Source organism: Macaca nemestrina, chromosome 14, assembly GCF_043159975.1.
Source record: "Macaca nemestrina isolate mMacNem1 chromosome 14, mMacNem.hap1, whole genome shotgun sequence".
NCBI classification, from domain to species: domain Eukaryota; kingdom Metazoa; phylum Chordata; class Mammalia; order Primates; family Cercopithecidae; genus Macaca; species Macaca nemestrina.
The window spans coordinates 84,158,994-84,178,084 of record NC_092138.1 but is presented as its reverse complement, the minus strand read 5'-3'; the positions used below and the strand labels follow the sequence as shown (position 1 = coordinate 84,178,084).

The following is a 19,091-nucleotide window of genomic DNA, read 5'->3' as shown; positions in this document are numbered from 1 at the left end:
TGCCAATTAAATGAGGTAATGTGTCTGAAGCGCTCGGAGGAGTGCCTGGTAAATAAGTAATTGCTCAAAACATATTTTCTAAAGAAAAATAATAATAAATAAAGGCAAGGGGAGAGGTGTGGGGTGGGTGCAAGTGTGGTCCCAACACTAAGCAGCACCATTTGCCTGAGGTCTATAGAAAGCAGACAATAGACCTGATAGAACCTGAGCCTCTGTTCTATCTCCTTTTACATCTGTTTTTTTGTTTGTTTTTGTTTTCTTTTTGTTTTTGTTTTTGTTTTGAGATGGAGTTTCCCTCTTGTTGCCCAGGTTGGAGTGCGATGGCACCATCTTAGCTCACTGCAACCTCCACCTCCCGGGTTCAAATGATTCTCCTGCCTCAGCCTGCCGAGTAGCAGAGATTACAGGCATGTGCCACCACTCCTGGCTAATTTTGTATTTTTAGTAGACACAGGGTTTCTCCATGTTAGTCAGGCTGGTCTCAAACTCCTGACCTCAGGTGATCCACCCGCCTCAGCCTCCCAAAGTGCTGGGATTGTAGGCGTGAGCCACTGCACCCAGCCTTATGTCTGGTTTTCATTGAGCCCTAGGGTTCAGCTCAGTCAGTGCTCCCAGTAGTCTGAGGTGCAAGGTCTGGGAAGCCAAAGGAAGGAGTGGGGACTGGCAGGAAGGGATGAAGGGCCTGAGACTGGGGTGAAGCCAAAGCAAACTGTGCAGGACAAATGGAGTGGTGGAGTCCAAGATGCATTTTGCAAAAACTGTTTGCACAGCCAGAGTCAGGCCCTGGCAGGCAGAGAACACCCCTCTACTGCTCCTTGGGAACTTCACTTTGAGCCCCCCATGGCCAGGACCAGAGGACCCAAGTGCCTACTAGTCTACTCTGCCCAGTATCCTAGTTACTGTTCCTGTGTGCATCCCTTCCCTCAAGGGCGTGGTTCTTGAGGGCAGGACCCAGGCCTGGTGACCTCCTGGGTCTGTCTGGCCAGCAGTGGCAATGAACCGGACCCGGTCCCTGCCCTCATTGCATTCTCAGTCTGACGGAGACCAGACACAGGTGGCACAGTGTAGTCAGGGCTGTGACAAAGACACAAAGCAGAAAGCTATAAACCCAGCCCAGACAGGTGGGTCGGGGGGATGATTCCTGGAGGGGGAAATAATAAGGCAAAATGAGCCTTCCTTCCTGAGTCTTAATGATGATGAAAGCAGGCATATTTCTTGCAAAATCAGAGCAGAGAGAGAGTTAGTTTTCAAAAGGAGTTAAAAAAAAAAAAAAAAGATAGGTTATTCCAGGCACAGTGAACAGCGGGTGCAAAGGCACAGAGGCAGGAGCAAGCAAGATGAATTCAAGGGAATGCATGTAACTGGATACAGCTGGCGGTGGAGGGTACCTTCAGCAGCAAGAGCCACGGAGGCTGGAGAGATAGGGCCTTCTGCGCTAAACAGAAGCGTCCTGGCAGTGGGGGCCATGAGAACAACTCATGTAACTATTTATGTGCTGGATGGAAGGATGGACACATGGACAGACAAACAGGTGGAGTATGAACTCTTCCTGTGCTGTGCTCCAGCCATGCTAGACAGCTCTTCAAATGCATCCTGCTCTCTCTGACCCCCAGGCATTTGCACTTGCTAGCCCTGTGCATGAAGTGCCAACCATACCCTCCCTGCTCCTCTCTGCCTGGCTCACGCCCATTCCTCCTTCAGGATACTGTGTGGACATCACCCCCTCCGCCAAGTCTTCCCTGACATCCCATCAACACCACCTGGACAGGGGTGGGTGCTTCTCCTTGGTGTTCCCAGCCCCTAGCACAGAGCTAATGCTCAGTCGCTATTTTTGGAATGTATGGTTTTCTTTGTTTTTATTTTTTTTTGAGAGGGAGTCTCGTACTGTCACCCAGGCTGGAGTGCAGTGGCATGATCTCGGTTCATTGCATCCTCCGCCTCCCAGGTTCTAGTAATTATCCTGCCTCAGCCTCCCAAGTAGCTGGGATTACAGGCATCTGCCACCACGCCCAGCTAATTTTTTTGTATTTTTAGTAGAGACGGGGTTTTACTATGTTGGCCACTACGTAGGCCTGGGCACAAACCCCTGACCTCGTGATCCACCCGCCTCGGCCTCCCAGAGTGCTGGGTTTACAGACGTGAGCCACCGAGCCCGGCCAGTTTTCTATTTTATGTAACAAAAACTTATACAGGATTGACTACAAGTTCGGCACTGTTCTAAGCACTTTACTAATAGTAACTCATTAATCTTTGTAGCAACCTGTAAGATACATACTATTACCACCACTACTTGACAGATGAGAAAACTGAGCTTGTTCAAGGCCACTCAGCAAGTAATCAGAGCCAGGGTTCAAATTATAGTGGTCTGGCTCCAAAGACTGTGATCTTAGCCATTATACTATGCTGCATGTCAACCAATGAATAAACGAATGAATGAGAAAAATAGAGAAAAGAAGAAAAGATGGAATTAAAGAAGGGAGGGAAGATAGGAAAACTCTTCTGTGACCCTGCTTCACTGGGGCCAAGAAGGAAGTTGAGATACCCAGGGGCAACTGTAGCCTGTCAGTAAGAAAGGTCTACCATGTGGACTCCAGACATATCTAAGGCAGAACCAGGGCTGCTCTGTAGAAAGAGCCCCAGGTGAATACTGGCTTTTATCAATAGACACATGGCAGGACACTATACAAGGATGAGAAAAGAAGCCTTGGCTCATGGTGCTACCATCCCCTGACCCCAGCCCCAGGCAGGAAGCTGAGTGGCCCGCCCCTTCCTTGGTGAGCCTGCACAAAGCCGTACTCACTGTGAAGCAGCAGAACCCGGTCCTGGGCATCAATGGACAGCCTCAGCTGACCTAAGGAAATAGCAACAGAAACAACCTTGCCTCAGCTCCCTGGTGGGTATGGTGGAAAAAACTGGGGGAAAGGTGACAGGAATGCTGTTTTGTTCGTGTGAAGCCATTCAAAGACTCACACAGTCTCTGGCTGGAGGGGACCTCAGAGTTCAGCCCCCCCCACCACATGAGGTGTCCCTTTCGAATGCCTCCAGCAGTGGTTGTCTAGCCTTGCTTGTGCCCCTCTGGTGATGGGAAGCTCACTACTGTACGGGCAGCCAGGTGGATGCTGGGAGCTCTCACTGCTGGGCCATTGTCAAATGTTGGTAAAGGTGTAGGAAAACAAGTACTCTCATTCTCTGTTGGAGGGAGTGTAAATGGAGGGTAATTTCTGCTAAGATCTACTGAAATTTAAATGTGCATATTCTTCCACCTAAAAGTCTTCATTCCAGGTCACTATTGTAGGCAAACACAAACATGTGCACACAAAGGCTGGCACTACAGCATTATTTAAGGAAAAACTGGAAATACCTGAAATGTTCGTCAATATAGAAATAGTGAAGTAAACCATCTATAGCTGTACATGGAATAGTATGAGCTGTTATAAAGAATGGAGGAGCTCCATATGACCTGGCAGGAGAATATTATTGAGAAAAGTTTTAGGTTTTTTCGTTTTGTTTTTGAGACAGGGTCTGGTTCTATCACTCAGGCTGGAGTGCAGTCATGTAGTCATAGCTCACTACAGCTTCGACCTCCTGGGCTCAAGCAATCCTCCTGCCTCAACCTCCCAAGCAGCTGAGACTACAGGCATGCACCACAGTGCCCAGCTATTTTTAAACTAATTTTTATAGAGAAGGGCTCTTGCTGTGTTGTCCAGCTTGGTCTCAAACTCCTGGGCTCAAGCGATCCTCCCACCTCAGCCTTCCAAAGTTCTGGGATTACAGGCGTGAGCCACCACACCCCACAAAGACGAGTTTTTAAAGGAACACGCACATTTCAGAACAATACATAGGGTATGTATCTGGCAGGGGAGGGGGGTTTCTGAAAGGATGCCAAATTAAAAACAGTGATCCCTTCTAGAGAACAGACTAGGAATTGGAGGAGGGTAGTCAAGAGGAATTTCAGTCTATCCCCATTGTTGTTTTAATAATTGGAATATATCAATGAACTATAGCATTTCTATAATTAAAAAGAAAGGAAAGAGGAAACAAAGGAAGAAGGAAAGAGGCAGGAGAAAGGAGGGGAGGAGGAGAGAGAGCAGGGAGGAAGGGAGGAGAGCAGGGAGGGAGGGGACATGTAAATAAAACAGAAGGACGGGGCTGGAAGGCAGGGCAAGAATGAGTGGCCAGGTGAAGCTTATCCCCTGGCTTTTCCATTTTTGTTTAAAGTTTTTAAAAAAAGAAAAAACAGGACAAAACTTCAGGTCATCCTCACAGACACCCAATGGCCTCCAGCCAAGACAGAGAAGAGAGAGAGGGCCACACTCCTCTTCCTCAGTGAGAGACATCGAAAATGTTTCTCTCAGTCCAGTAGACGTTCCCTGGGACCTCAAAAAGCTGCTGAACTCAGTCCACCCCATGGACAGGCACTGGAGACATCAGAGAGCAGGGCAGGGCACATCTACCAGAAAGCCCAGGCATGGCTCCATCTATGACGACCCTGGCTAGCAGTGCCCTCCCCCTTTCCAGTCACCTGTAGCGATGGGGAGCTTGCTTCCTGTGGTGGGAGCCCTTTCCCCTTTGAAAGAGCTCTGATTATTCAATGCTGCATCTTATATGAAGCCGACAGTGGTTGCTCAGTAACTTTCATTGCCCGGATCTAGTTCTGCATTCTCTGGGCTCTTTCCTCTAGACCTGAACTCCAAAGTCCTTCCACAATCCCTCGCAGCACAGTGAGACATCCCCTCATCATCCCTCCCATCTGGCACCTCTGGACATGCCTCATGAAACTAGGCTGGCGGCTGGGGCTGTGCTTTGTTGCTGGTTAGAGGACAGGTTTGGAGAACCCTTCATGTCTCCTAACTCTGAATAAGTCCACCAATCACTGTGACCCAGACATCACTTGACCCTCATACTTCTGGTGTTTAAGCTTCAGTCCCAAGCAATTTAGGGTCCCGCAAACCCTGGTCCAGCCCTTCATCCATCAGAAATATCTGCTGTTCTCCTATCCAGGACCCAGATCTCAGAAGCCCAGGAATCCTCTTTCAGTTCCAGCCCTAACTGCCCTCTTCTTTCAGGACCACAGTGGCCATGGATGTGAGGTGGAGCTAATTATAGGGGTTATGGCACTCTCCAAGCTGTGATCAGATAACGCTGGTGGGTGAGGAGGACTCCTTGGATGAAAGGCGCCGGGAGAACTGATGGTATCATTATCTCGAAGTTTGAGCAATTACTTCACTGTGGCTCCCTAGAGTTGAGAAACCTATGAAAACTGTGCCCGATCTAGTGTGGGGTGGGAGAGAGGGAGGTTTGGAAACAGGCAAATGAAGCCAGTAGTCATGGGTTGAATTTCACCAACTCAAAGACACCTATGTTTAATATGAAACATTTGTTCTGAAACTACTACCTGTGCAAAGCCAGCTCTGGCACAAACATGCTTGGATCCCAAAGCCACAGGAGCCCTGTGCTCCACAACACCTATCACCTAACAAACAGTGGCCCTTTGCCCAGAAGTCAGGGTCAAGACATCTCCAGACACAAATGGTCACTAATTCCATTTAGCAAATATTTGCTGGGCATCTGCACGAGGCTGGGCAGGTGCCTGCCCTCACAGGGCTCACAGCCCAGTGGCTAGGACAGGGACTTGGGCAAGGCCAAGCAGGAAGCTGGAGCTGACGAAGGGCTAGGGACAAAGGCTGACTCGGGATTGAGACGAGTCTGCACCGTACTGCACAGCTCCCATTCCAGGTCCTGCCAGCCAGGGGCTTCTCAGGAAGGCCAGGGTGCCCTGTACCCTGTTACAGCAGAGAAACCAAACCCAGCAGACCAGACTCCAGGCTCCCCAGGCCAGGACACACCAGCCCCAGTTCACAAGATCCCTCCCTCGGCCATGCCTGTCCCCTCCTTCCCCTCATCAGGCTACTCCACCAAATGTCTGACACACAGGTCCCTGAAGTCATCTTGTCCAGTCTCCTCATTTTGTAGCCAGAACAGTCATGCCTGAGATGGAAGGTGGTCTGCTCTGGGCCCAGAGAATCCAGGGCTGGAGACTAGAACTCCACCCCGACTCCAGCACTCTTTCCTGTGCACAGTCTTCTGGAACACCCACGGCCCTCTAGCATGCACCTCCTCTACTGTGCCCGCTGGGTTTGCCAACACAACCTTCAGATCCAGGGGCAGAGAGAGCCATCAGGGACAGTACCAGGTGCCACAGCTTTTCTCAGGAAACCAAGAGGTTAGCTGGGCATAGTGGCACATCCTATAGTCCCAGCTGCTTGGGAGGCTGAGGTGGGAGGACCACTTGAATCCAGGAGGTTGAACCTGCAGTGAACCATGGTCACATCACTGCACTCCAGCCTGGACCTTGGGGAACAGCGTGAGACCTGTCTCAAAGAAAAAAAAAAGAAAGTGAAAAAAAGAGAGGGCAGCCTCCTAGAAATGTCTCCAATCTAGAGAAAGAAACCTCCAGGTGAAGGGGAAGTTGGGCTTAATCCCTGGAGTCTTCAGCTCACCTAGGCACCAGCTAATTTGGCATCCTTTCAGAACTGCCCCCCACCCCGCCACTCGCCTCCCTCCACAGATACACACCCTATGTATTGTTCTGAAATTTGCTTGTTCCCTTAAAAATTTGTCTTTGTGGGGTGTGGTGGCTCGTGCCTGTAATCCCAGCACTTTGGGAGGCTGAGGTGGGAGGATCGCTTGAGCCCAGGAGTTTGAGACCAAGCTGGACAACACAGCAAGAGCCCTTCTCTACAAAAAATTAATTTAAAAAATAGCTGGGCACTGTGGTGCATGCCTGTAGTCTCAGCTGCTTGGGAGGTTGAGGCAGGAGGATTGCTTGAGTCCTGGAGGTTGAAGCTGTAGTGAGCTATGATTGCACAACTGCATTCCAGCCTGGATGACAGAACCAGACCCTGTCTCAAAAAACAAAAACCTAAAACTTTTCTCAATAATATTCCCGCCCCTACACCTCTGGTTTTTTCAACACTCCCAGTTCCTCCCTAGACTCGGGGAGTGTTCGGGCTAAACGGCTTGAAGTCATCCTCATCAAGGTTGGGCAGGGCCCTTGGACAGGGCATGTTCCCTGTTCCAATGAGACCGCAGTTGGGCACCAACACTATGTGCAAAAGGTGGTGATGGATGCCCAGAGAGGCTGCAAGCGTGTACCAGGGCCCAGAGCCAAAGGGAAAATAGACAGGGCCCCATATGGCAGGAAAAATACTGGACGGGAGTCAGCTTCAGAAAGCCTGGAAAAGGCAACAAACCCATATTCTGCTGGGCACAGGACTTGAAGAGCTCAGACTTACTGGGCACCATGGAAATGGATGTGGACACCAGCTAAAGAAATTCAATCTGGCAGATAACACTCAATAGAGGACCATAGGAAGATGAACTCTAACCCGCAGGCCACCATTTGAAAGAGACATACTCAGACAATAAAGGAAGTAGATGGGGACTGCCCACCTTTGCTAGACTCAGGGATCAGCTGGAATGTGTCCCAGGGGGAGCCCATGCCACCCTGAGATGTGCAGAGAATGTATCTATGATGGACTTGCCTGGTTAGCATGAAGCAGCAGGCATCCTAAAATCCAATTCACCCCAGAAGCCGCTGCCCATTTAAGAACTGTCACATGTTAAAAGCTACAGGAAGGGTGATAATATCCAGACGAACATACAAAGGCAGCTGGTTCTACATGGAGCCTAGCCAGCCACTAACATCCACAGATTTCCCCTCCATTTATGAGGACACGTCTGTACTCAAGTCTTGCTCACAGGAGAGAGGGAGCCCAGCCAGATGCCAGGCACGCCCTCTCTCTGTGGTCTTCAGCTGCCTCATCCACACCCCAGCCCTGATCCAGGCTCAGAAAGGGTTAAGCATGTGTTTACCAATTTCACTGCCCGCTTGATCTAAGGGAGAAATGGTAGGCTGTAGTGGCACTGGGAAACAGGCAGCCACACAGCTCTACGGACATAACCCAGGAGAATCTCCCATGGCTACTGTGTTAAAAGAGGGAGAACCTTGAGTTCCATTCAAAAAAGTGGCCCTGGTTTGTGAAGGTGAGGACATAGGACTCACAGTGCCGGGATAAAAATTTTGATGGGTCAGTTCAATCCCCTGGACTCTCTGCTTCCTGTGAAAGCTGATACTAATGTGGTTTCCCGAGCTCTTTTTCCTTCCAGAAAAAGATTGCTCTGGCCAGCATAAGTCAGAAATTCTATTTTTCAGCATAAACTAATAAATTAGCATTCAGGTCTCTTGATAATTTAGATTCCCATGGATCACTCACAAGGGATTCTAGGTCCATCTGGGCAAGCTGGTAAAATAAAACTCCTGAATCTACTGCAGTTAGCATCTAATCTTGGCTAGCAGTCCTGTGGGGGCTCAGACCCAAACATCCTACAGGCTTCATGCACATCTCAACCCAGAGTTCAGGGCCATAGTGAACTAACAGGCTAGGCACACACATGGAGAGAACAAAGTCAGTGTTTCTTAGAGGTTTACTAGGTACTCAGCACTTTACTAAAAGCTTTTTATTTCCTTTATTCCTCATGATAACTCCATGAAATGGTTACTACTTTTTTCCCCAATTTACAGGCAAGGAAGCTGAAGATTATTAAGAGGTAAACAGGTTGGCTGGGCATGGTGGCTCACACCTGTAATCCCAACACTTTGGGAGGCTGAAGCAGGATGATCACTTGAGGCCAGGAGTTTGAGACCAGTCTGGGCAACATAGCAAGACTCTGTCTCTCCAAAAACTTTTTTTTTTTAAATTAGCCAGACATGGTGGTGTGCACCTATAGTACCAGCTACTCAGGAGGCTGATGCGGGAGGATCACCGGAGCCCAGGTGGTTGAGGCTGCAGTAAGCCATGATCACACCACTGCACTCTAGCCTGGGCAACAGAGTGAGACCCCAGCTCAAAAAAAAAAGAGCTAAAACAGGTTGTCCAAATCACACAGCCAGTAAGTAGCAGAGCTGGGGTTTGCATTTAGGCAGTCCAGGGCCCCCACTGTTAGCCTCTCTATACCTATGATGGGTTTAAAATTTGTCAACAAAGTCTTTGATACTCTTCCTTTCAAGAGGTGAAGCCTAGTTCCTCCCTTCAGACATGGGCTGGACTTAGTGACTTGCTTCTAACAAACAGAATGTGGTGGAAATTACAATGGATGACTTTCAACATTAGGATATTAAAGGCATTATGAGTTCCTTCTTTTTTTAACAGCTGTATTGGGATATAATTAACATATCATGCATTTCATCGATTTTATTTATTATTGAGATGGAGTCTCACTCTGTCACCCAGGCTGGAGTGCAATGATGTGATCTCAGCTCACTACAACCTCTGCCTCCCAGGTTCAAGTTATTCTCCTATCTCAGCCTCCCGAGTAGCTGGGATTACAGGCATGCGCCACCTACACCTGGCTAATTTTTTGTATTTTTAGTAGAGACAGAGTTTCACCATGTTGGCCAGGCTGCTCTCGAACTCCTGACCTTAGATGATCCACCCACCTCAGCCTCCCAAAGTGCTGGGATTGAGCCACTGCGCCCGGCCACACTTCACCAATTTAAAGCATGTAATTTTCTTTTAGTATATTCACAGGATTCTGTAATCAACCACCTCTAACTAATTTTAGAACATTTTAATCCTCTCCTAAAAGAAATCCCATACTCTTTCTCAGTCACATCCTATTCCCTTCTCCCCTCAGCCCCTGTCAACCACTAATCTGCTTTCTGTCTCTAAGGACTTGCCTATTCTGGATACTTATGTAAATAGAATCACACAACACATGGTCTTTTGTGATTGACTTCTTTCACTTAGCATAATGTTTTCAAGGTTCACCCATATTCAAGGTTCACCAAATACGTATCGGTATTTTATTCCTTTTGTGGCCAAATAATATTCCATTGTATGGATATACCACATTTTGTTTATCCACTCATCTGGTGATGGATATTTCAGGTTATTTCGACTTTTTCGCTATTATGAATAATGCCGTTTTGAACACATGTGTACATATGTTTGTGTGATCATGTGTTTTCATTCTTCTTGGATTTATGCCTAGGAGTAGAATTGCGGGGTCAAATGGTAACTCTACATTTAACTGTTTGAGGAACTGCCAAACTTTTCCAAAGTGGTTGCACCATTTTACATTCTGGCTGGCAATGTCCAAGGGTCCCAATTTCCCCTCAACTTCTTCAATGCCTGTTATTGTCTCTTTTTTTTATTATAGTCATTCTAGTATAATTGTATCTCATTATGGTTTTAATTTGCATTTCCCTGATAACTAATGACATTGAGTATTTTTTCATGTGCTGTTAGCCATTTTTCTTTGGAAAAAATGTCTATTCAAATCCTTCACCCATTTTTGAACCGGGTTACTCATCTTTTTATGGAAGTTCTTTCTTGCTTTCACTTTTGTATCACTTGCCTAGAGGGAAGCCAGCTGCCACATAATAAGGAAGCTCAAGCAATCCTACGAACAGGTCCATGCAATGAGAAACAGAAGCCTCCTAATTACAGGTAGCAAGGAACTGAGGCCTCCTGCCAAGAGCCATGTGAATGAGCCCTCTTGGAAAGGGACTCTCCAGCCCCAGTAATGCCTGCTCGGGTAACTGCAGGTAGGCAGGCAGGCAGGGAGAAAGGAAGGAGGGATGGAGAGAAGGAGCGGGGAAGGAAGGGACGGAAGAGGCAGGGAGGGAGGAGAAAAGGACCGAGAGAGGCAGAAAGGGAGGAAAAAAACAAAAACCAACTCAAAAAGCTTAAAAAACATATATAGGGGACTTCCATTTCTGGGATGACAGATCCACTGAGGAAAACTAGAAATGCTAAACAAAGTATGTTAAAGCATCTTCTTAGATAAACGAGAGAGAGAGGAGCTACCAGGCAGGATCTAGGGGGATGGAGGACTGTAGAAGGAAGCCTAGTGTTTTTCTGGGCTAATTTTCTCCTGGAGTGTTTTCAAATTCCAGAGGGCTGATTGAGAGATCAAGAGGCTGAGTGAGTTTCTGCCTGCCTCTCAGGGCTACAGGAATAGGAACTAGGGACCAGGGCCCAACGAGAAGCAGGGTTCTTCTGAGCCCCACCTTTTGCGTAGGGACCCTGAAGGGTTGCTCCATAGGAACAGGATGAACTGTAATCAGACACAGCTCCTCCAGGGACTACAGCTCGACTTCAAGTACTCTCAGTCCTAACCCTGAATTAAGACTATCCCAGTGACCCTAAGCACCTGACAAACAAAGATTTTTTTGAAGGAAAGTATCATCCTAGGTCTGCATTGAGAAGAAAATAATAACTCTGTGCCTGTACTGTTTGTTTGTTTGTTTGTTTGTTTGTTTTGAGTCATGGTCTCACTCTGTCACCCAGGCTAGGGTACAGTGTCACAATCATAGCTCAGTATAGTCTTGACCTCCTAGGCTCAAGTGACCCTCCTGCCTCAGCCTCCCAAGTAGCTAGGACCACAGGTGCATGCCATCAGGCCCAACTAATTTTTTTTATTTTTTGTAGAGATGATGTCTCACTATGTTGCCCAGGCTGATCTCAAACTTCTGGGCTTGAGAGATCCTCCCGCCTCGGCCTCCCAAAGTGCTGGGATTACAAGCATGGGCCACTCACCACTCCCAGCCATGTGCCTGTTCTTTGTTATAAACACAGTACGTCTACAATGTAGATCTAGAAAGGTTGAAAGAAAAAGGATGGAAAAAGATATGTCAGGCAAATATTAACTGAAAGAAGTATGGGTAGCTATGTTAATATCAGGAAAAGTAGACTTTATCCCTACTAGAAATAAAGAAGACTTCACAACAATAATAGACTTCATAATAAAAATTTCAGCTCACCAGAAAGATAATAATTCTAAATCTGTATGTTGTTAATATAGCTTCAACATATGTAAAGGAAAAACTGACAGAACTGCAATGGGAAATAGACAATTTTATAATGGCAGTGGGAATTTGAATATATCTCTCTTAGTAACTGACAGAGAAAACAGGAAAAATCAACAAGGATACAGAATATTTGAACAATATAAAGAGCAAACTTGACCTAAACTTGACATACACAAACAACACTGCACCCAACTGCTGCAGAATCCTTTTCAAGTACACACAGAACATTTATAAAAACTTACTGTCTTTGGGAAGCCAAGGCAGGCAGATCACATGAGGTCAGGAGTTCGAGACCAGTGTGGCCAACATGGTAAAACACCACCTCTACTAAAAATACAAAAACTAGCCAGGCACAGTGGTGGGCACCTGTAATCCCAGCTACTGAGGAGGCTGAGCCAGGAGAATCACTTGAACCTGGGAAGGGAGGCTGCAGTGAGTTTACATTGTGCCACTGTACTCCAGCCTGGTGACAGAGTGAGAATCAGTCTCAAAACAACAACAACAACAACAAAAAAAAAACTAATTCTATGCTGAGCCATCAAGTAAATCTTGATGAATTTAAAGAATTAAAAGGATGGAGGTTATATTCTCTGACTAAAATGCAAAGTAAATATAAAAATATTACCAGAAAATCCCCAATATTTAGAAATTTAGAAACATACTTCTAACTAACGCAAGGATTGAAAAAGAAATGACAATGAAAATTAGAAAATATTTTGAAGTAAATGATAAAGAAAAAACCACATTATCAACATAAGTCTTCTGAATACTAGAAATGTTCAATTTTTGACTCTAGTGAAAGTTACAAAGGTATTTCCTTTGTGATAAGTCACTGGATTGCACATTATTGGGGGGGACACTTTTCTGTCTGTCTGTATAACATTTCAAAAATTTTTAAATGTTTAAAAAGAACATACAAAGCCGAATGGGAAAAGAGGACAAAGGGCTATTTACAGGCCAGAAACTTTGAGGAATTTCTGAAAGCTCCCGAGCAGATGGACTCTGAATGACACAAAAGCCAACAAATACTGAGGAGTATGACCAGCAAATGATGAGCTCCTGAGAAACAGTTGGATAGGTTTCCCCAGCCATGCCAGGGAATCTCCCAGGCTCAGAGCAGCAGGAATGGAAACACGTGCTGGTCAGGGGCAGCTGGCAGGGACACGTTGAAGGCCTCCAGCTCAAGGCCTGACCGTGCACTGCCCAACACACCACGCAGCTGGCTGGCATCTGTTCCCAAGCTTCACTCTCACTACAGAAAATGAATTATTTATCTCCATGGCTTCTAAAGAGAGGCAGAGACAGGAGTGGAACGGGCCCCAGCTAACATTGTGCCAACACAACAAACATGAGGAAAAAAAAAAAAAATTTACAATGCCAAGCAAATCAATGACACTCCTAAGTCTACTTTGTCTCCAGAACCACATCTTCCCAACTTCCCTCTGGCAAATCAGGGACTCCAGGCAGTCCTCTAGAGCCTGCATTTATAGCTGCTCCCGACAGCTTTCATTTTGCAGGTTTACAGGGGGCTGGCATTTCTAAAGAGAGGTGCGTTGTGTCACCAAATGTCCACAGCCACCTGTGGACCTCAGAACATGTCCAGCTTGCCCATCATCTCCAGATCCAGATACCCTGTAGAAAAGGCAACCTATTCTCTCTCCTGACCACTCACCACATCCAGGTGACTAGAGATCCCAAGCAAGTTAAAAATTTGGTTCAGAGACCCCAGGTCTCTGATTCATCAGTCAAACTAATAAGTTGGTATCCCTTCAAGATGATATTTTAAAACTATTTATCCAACATTTTTGCGAACTTGGGTTTTTTATTTTCTATATAAAATATTATGCCTAAAATTCATATGGAAACTCAAGGGACCCAGGACAGCCAAAATGATCTTAAAAGAGAAGAAAAATATTGGAGGATTTACACAACCTGATTTCATAATTTACTACAAAGCAATAGTAATCAAGACAGTGTGATACTGGAATGATAACAGACAGATCAATGGAATAGAATTAAGAGCCTAGAAATAAGCCCGTGGGCCTATGGGCAATTGATTTTCAATAAAGGTACCAAGATCATCCAACAGAGAAATGATGGTATTTTCAACAAATGGTACTGGGACAACTGGATAGCCACACAAAAGAATGAAGCTGAACTCTTACCTCATACCATACACAAAAATTAACTTAAAGTGGATCAAATACCTAAATATAAGAGTCAAAACTACAAAACTCTTAGAAGAAAACATACAGGTGCCGGGCGCGGTGGCTCAAGCCTATAATCCCAGCACTTTGGGAGGCCGAGACGGGCGGATCACAAGGTCAGGAGATCGAGACCATCCTGGCTAACACGGCGAAACCCCGTCTCTACTAAAAACACAAAAAATTAGCCAGGCGAGGTGGCGGCGCCTGTGGTCCCAGCTACTCGGGAGGCTGAGGCAGGAGAATGGCGGGAACCCGGGAGGCGGAGCTTGCAGTGAGCTGAGATCTGGCCACTGCACTCCAGCCTGGGCGACAGAGCGAGACTCCGTCTCAAAAAAAAAAAAAAAAAAAAAAAAAAAAAAGAAAACATACAGGTAAATCTCTTGGTAACTGACAGAACCTTAGATTTGGCAGTGAATTCTGAGATATAACACAAAGTACAAGTAACAGAAGAAAAAGTAAATTGAACTTCATCAAAATTAAAAATGTTTGGGGTTCTGGCTGGGCACAGTGGTTCATGCCTATAATCCCAGCACTTTGGGAGGCCAAGGCAGGAGATTGCTTGAATCCATGAGTTCAAGACTAGCCTGGGCAACATAGGGAGAACTCATCTCTACAAAAAGTTTTTTTTACATAAGAAAATTTAGCCAGCTATGGTGGTGCAAGTCTATAGTACCAGCTACTCAGGAGGCTCAGGTGAGAGGATCGCTTGAGCACAGACGGTCAAAGCTGCATGGTCAAAGGGGAGCCATGATCGTGCCACTGCACTCCCGCCTGGGCAACAGAGCAAGACCCCATCCCAAAAAAAAAAGCTTGTGGTTCAATGAACACTATTAAGAAAGTGAAAAAACCCCACAGATTGAGAGAATATATTTGCAAATCATATATCTGTTAAGGAGCTTGCATCTAGAATATACAAAGAAATCTTACAACTCAATAACAAGACAAAGAACCCAATTTTAAAATGAACAAAAGATCTGAATACATTCTTCTCCAAAGAAGATATATAAATAATGAGCACATGAAAAAGATGTTCAACATCATGGGTCATCAGGAAATGCAAATCGAAACTATAATGAACATCAATTCACACCCACTAGGATGGCTAGAATTAAAAAGTCAGATAATAAGAAGTGTTGGTGAGGATGTGGAAAAACCAAAACCCACATACACTGCTGATGGGAACGTAAAATGATACACACACATTGGAAAAGAGTTTGGCAGCTTCCTAAATAGTTAAACACAGAGTTACCATAGGACCCAGCAAATCTACTCCTAGGTATATACTGTGTGTATATGAAGAGAAATGAAAACATTTGTCCACACAAAAACTTGTTCACAAATGTTCATGGCAGTATTATTCACAATAGTCAAAAGGGAGAAACAACCAAAATATTCATCACCAGATGAATAAATTTTTAAAATGTGGTATATTGATACAATGAATACTATTCAGCCACAAAAATGGATGGAGTACTGATATCTGCTATAACATTATGCTAAGTGAAAGAAGTCAGTCACAAAAAAACATACGATTCCATTTATACGAAATGTCCAGAATAGGCAAATCTAGAGAGAGAAAGAATAGTGATTGCTTAGGGCTGGGGACAAGGGATGATGGTACAAGCTAAAGAGCATAATATCTCTTTTTGAGGGAATGAAAATGTTCTAAAATTGTGATAATAGTTACACAACTCTGTGAATATACTAAAAACCATTGAATTGTATGGTTTAAATGAGTGAATTGCATATATCTGAATTATATCTCAATAAAGCTATTATAAGAAAAACCAGCAAATATCCTAATCAAAAGAAAATACATAATCCTGGAGAAAAATATTATGTATACCTACAATGACTTCACATTACATCAGTTTTTACAATAAAGAAAAAAATCCCTCTAGAGTAGCTGGATCCTAGCTTCAACTTGCCTAGTCCCTTCTCCTGAAGTAAGGCCACCTCCTCAGAAGGCAGTGTCTTTCAATAATGTCACTTGAACATACCCCTTTTGGGGGACAAGGGGTTGTGTTCATGTGTACACACAAATATATATATATCATGCAATACTCTCCCCAAAGGGAATTCAGATCAAAACAGTTTTGTCTCTTTATATTTCCATAGATGATTACGCTCCCTTTACATGTCTGTGTTCAGGAAACTACTAGCTAAGCAACATCTTCACCTGGTTCTACCAAGGCAAAGCTCACTGTATAAGGCCAGGGGCTACCTACTATGCTAAGGAAAGGCCAGCGGACTGAAAAACTTAGCCAAAACCTTCACAGTAAAAGTGGTCCCCACTGGCTACAAAACTGACGCTGAATCCATAGCTTCCAAACCTGGATGACAGTCAGAACACTCTGCGGCTTCTTAAATGTTCATATTCTCAGGATCCACCCCAGACCTATTAAACCAGAGTCTCCGGAAGAAGATTCTAGGAATCTGTGTCTTTTTAACAGGCTCCCCACATGCTTCTAATATTTGGCCAGGTTTGGAAACCACTGATAAGAATCTTTGCTCATAAGCAGATCAGCAAAGATCATAGTGGATAAAGAAAATCAGCAGCCTGAAAGAGGGGCACCACGACAAATGGCACCCAGGGAAACACAACCAGTGCAGGAAACAGGAGAGAATTTCTCAAATACTCTCAAGAGAGATGTGAGAGGAGCCTGCACAAATAAGAGCAGGTGGCTTCCCACCCCACCCAGGCTCCTGCCTGCCTCCTGCACACTCAGGTCACAGCCACTTCTTCAAGCAGCAACCTTCCCTGATACCCATCGGACTCAGCCCTGAGGCCATGGCTGGGCAGGAAGATCCACTCCCTGCTGGGCCTGAATCCTCCCCAACTTCCCAGATCTGGCAGGGAGATTAATCCAATAGAAGAACATGGACCAATGCAAGGAAATATTCACATCAGGCCACTAAGGAAAACATATGGGTTACAAAATTGTCCATACAAACTTGATCTCAATTGTATTGAAATTTGATGTCTAAATACACACACACACACACACAGAGAAATAGGTATGGAAATAAGCATGGAAGGATATAAATCAGAAAGTTAACAGTGGTCTGTCTCCCTGGGAAGTCAGATTACAAGTGATTTTCACTTTCTTCTTTTAACTAAGTTTTCAGCAGTAAACACATGTTACCATGATAATAAGGAGGAAAAAAGCAAACACATTTTTACTTTTTAATCAGGACACAGCTAAGGTAAGAGGGCCTCACAGCTCCCTGACACCCTTTCCTGACCACTCCTAGCCCAGCCAACACAGATCATCCTGGAAACCACCCTTGTCTCATAGAGCCCTGCATCCCAATGGGGTTAGCAGGAATTGCCTCCTAGGCTGGGGCATTAAGTGAGATAATGCAGGTAAAACACTTGACATAAGGAATGGCAATGGTAAGTGCTCAACAAATGATGGCTAGTTAATTGCCCTTTATCTTCCACCAACTGGACCAGAGAATTCCTGCTGCCAGACGTCAGGCAATTTCAAAGGGCCAAGCCATTGCTCTTCCATCATTCCCTCTACCCCTAGGGAAAAAAAGCAGGTTGTGGAAAACCAAGTGTGTTGGGCAGGAGTAAGCCTGAAAGCAGAACAGCCAGGAACCCCAGGGAGGGACCAACTCCTTGGGCAGTCTGTCTTTGAAAGCTGGGCAATGTCCAGTTATGTTGCAATAACAGCCCCAACCTTTAGAAGGAAATTGTATGCAAGTTCAAACAAAAATGCGCTGGATGGGTCATCTCTTGAAGGCTTAAGCTCAGCTACCAACTCTGCCACTGGCTCATGGAAGACTTCTTAGTTTCAAGTCTTCACAGAGGAAAAATAACCCCTCTCCACAGGGAGTTGCAGGACCAGTGAGGAAATGAAGGGCTATCCTCTAGGGTAGGGTTGCTACCTTTACTATGGCTATCAGGAAGGACAGGTTTGTCCAGGCCTTTGGGCAGCTGCCGCCCAGCTGTTATTTGGGGAAACTCAGTCTGCTACCTAGGGGCTTGGGAGTGAGGCCTGCTGTTCATTTCTTTCCACCTCAAACCCTGAGGTAGCCCTGGGACCCTCCTAAGGGATTGTTCTGTCTTGGAGGAGAGAATTCTCCCATCTCTACTGTGGCTCAGATACCCAACAAAGTCAGATTGCAGCCTCCAAGGTGAGCCTGCAAGGCAGCAGAGCCAAAGGATCCAGCACCTGTCCGCTCCCTGAGCCAAAGGAAAGTGGGTGAATGAGATCTCCTGTTGCTATAACAAGACCTTGATTTAACCTGAGCTGCTTGCTAATGAGAAACTCAGTGGTGACAACCTGGGTCTCTGAAAGATTAGAGTGTGATTATTCCAGCCAAGTGAGGCAGAACCAACTGCAGTTGGCACCCATGGTCGGACAGCAGGTGGTGTCCAGCAGCTTGCTTGGACTGAGCCTGTGCCCTGAGCCCCTCCTGGGCAGTCACAGGAGAAAGGGGCCAGAGAAGGTGACCCCAGATAGAAAGAGCACCTGCTCCCAGCCTCGCCTGTCACCACGAGGGGCTGCATTTCCGGGCGCTGGGAACAGGGTGAGGCAGCCCCTGCCGCCGGCCCCAGCGGGCACTTACCAAAGGTGGTGAGGTAGAAGGACAAGTCCGGGTGGGCACGCCGGCTCCCAAGGGAGACGCGGTGCAGGGAGCGCTCCATGGCGTCCCACTGCGACTCGGACAGGAGTGCCTGAAACCCAAGGCGGCTGTGTTGCTCCCCAGTAACCGAGGCAGCAGGCTCACCGCCCCCTGCGCCGGAGTCTCCAGCGCGGGAGGAGCGCGAGCGGGAGGCAGGGCTGCCCCGCGCGTTGGAACGGCCCGGGCGCGCCCGGCCCTGATTGGCCCGCGCGGGTTTGAATGGGGAGAGTTCCACCTGCCAGAGCAGCGCAGGGCCGGGGTGGGAGAGGCGGCGCCGCGGACCCGCGCTGAGCAGAGAGGGCAGCCACCCCAGGAGCCGGCAGGACCGTGCGGCCACCCCGGGGCTCCCGGCCCCAGCACCGCGCTCCCAGTTT

At 46.5% G+C, this 19,091-nt stretch overlaps 1 protein-coding gene across 2 annotated transcripts in view; it reads right to left on the bottom strand.

Annotated features, from left to right (window-relative positions):
• LOC105487061 (regulator of G protein signaling 3) overlaps nt 1-18,830 on the bottom strand; it is a 131,927-nt gene extending 113,097 nt beyond the window's left edge. Inside the window, exons 1-2 of one of the 2 annotated variants that reach the window (XM_011750342.3) lie at nt 18,661-18,830; nt 2,801-2,851 (exon numbers count right to left, since the gene is read on the bottom strand). In XM_011750342.3, the coding sequence (XP_011748644.2) occupies nt 2,801-2,851; nt 18,661-18,739 (130 nt within the window). In that variant the 5' untranslated portion in view covers nt 18,740-18,830. The remainder of the gene's footprint in view (nt 1-2,800; nt 2,852-18,660) is intronic. The other variant, XM_011750340.3, reaches the window with a different exon arrangement.
• Between the last annotated feature and the right edge of the window lie 261 nt (nt 18,831-19,091).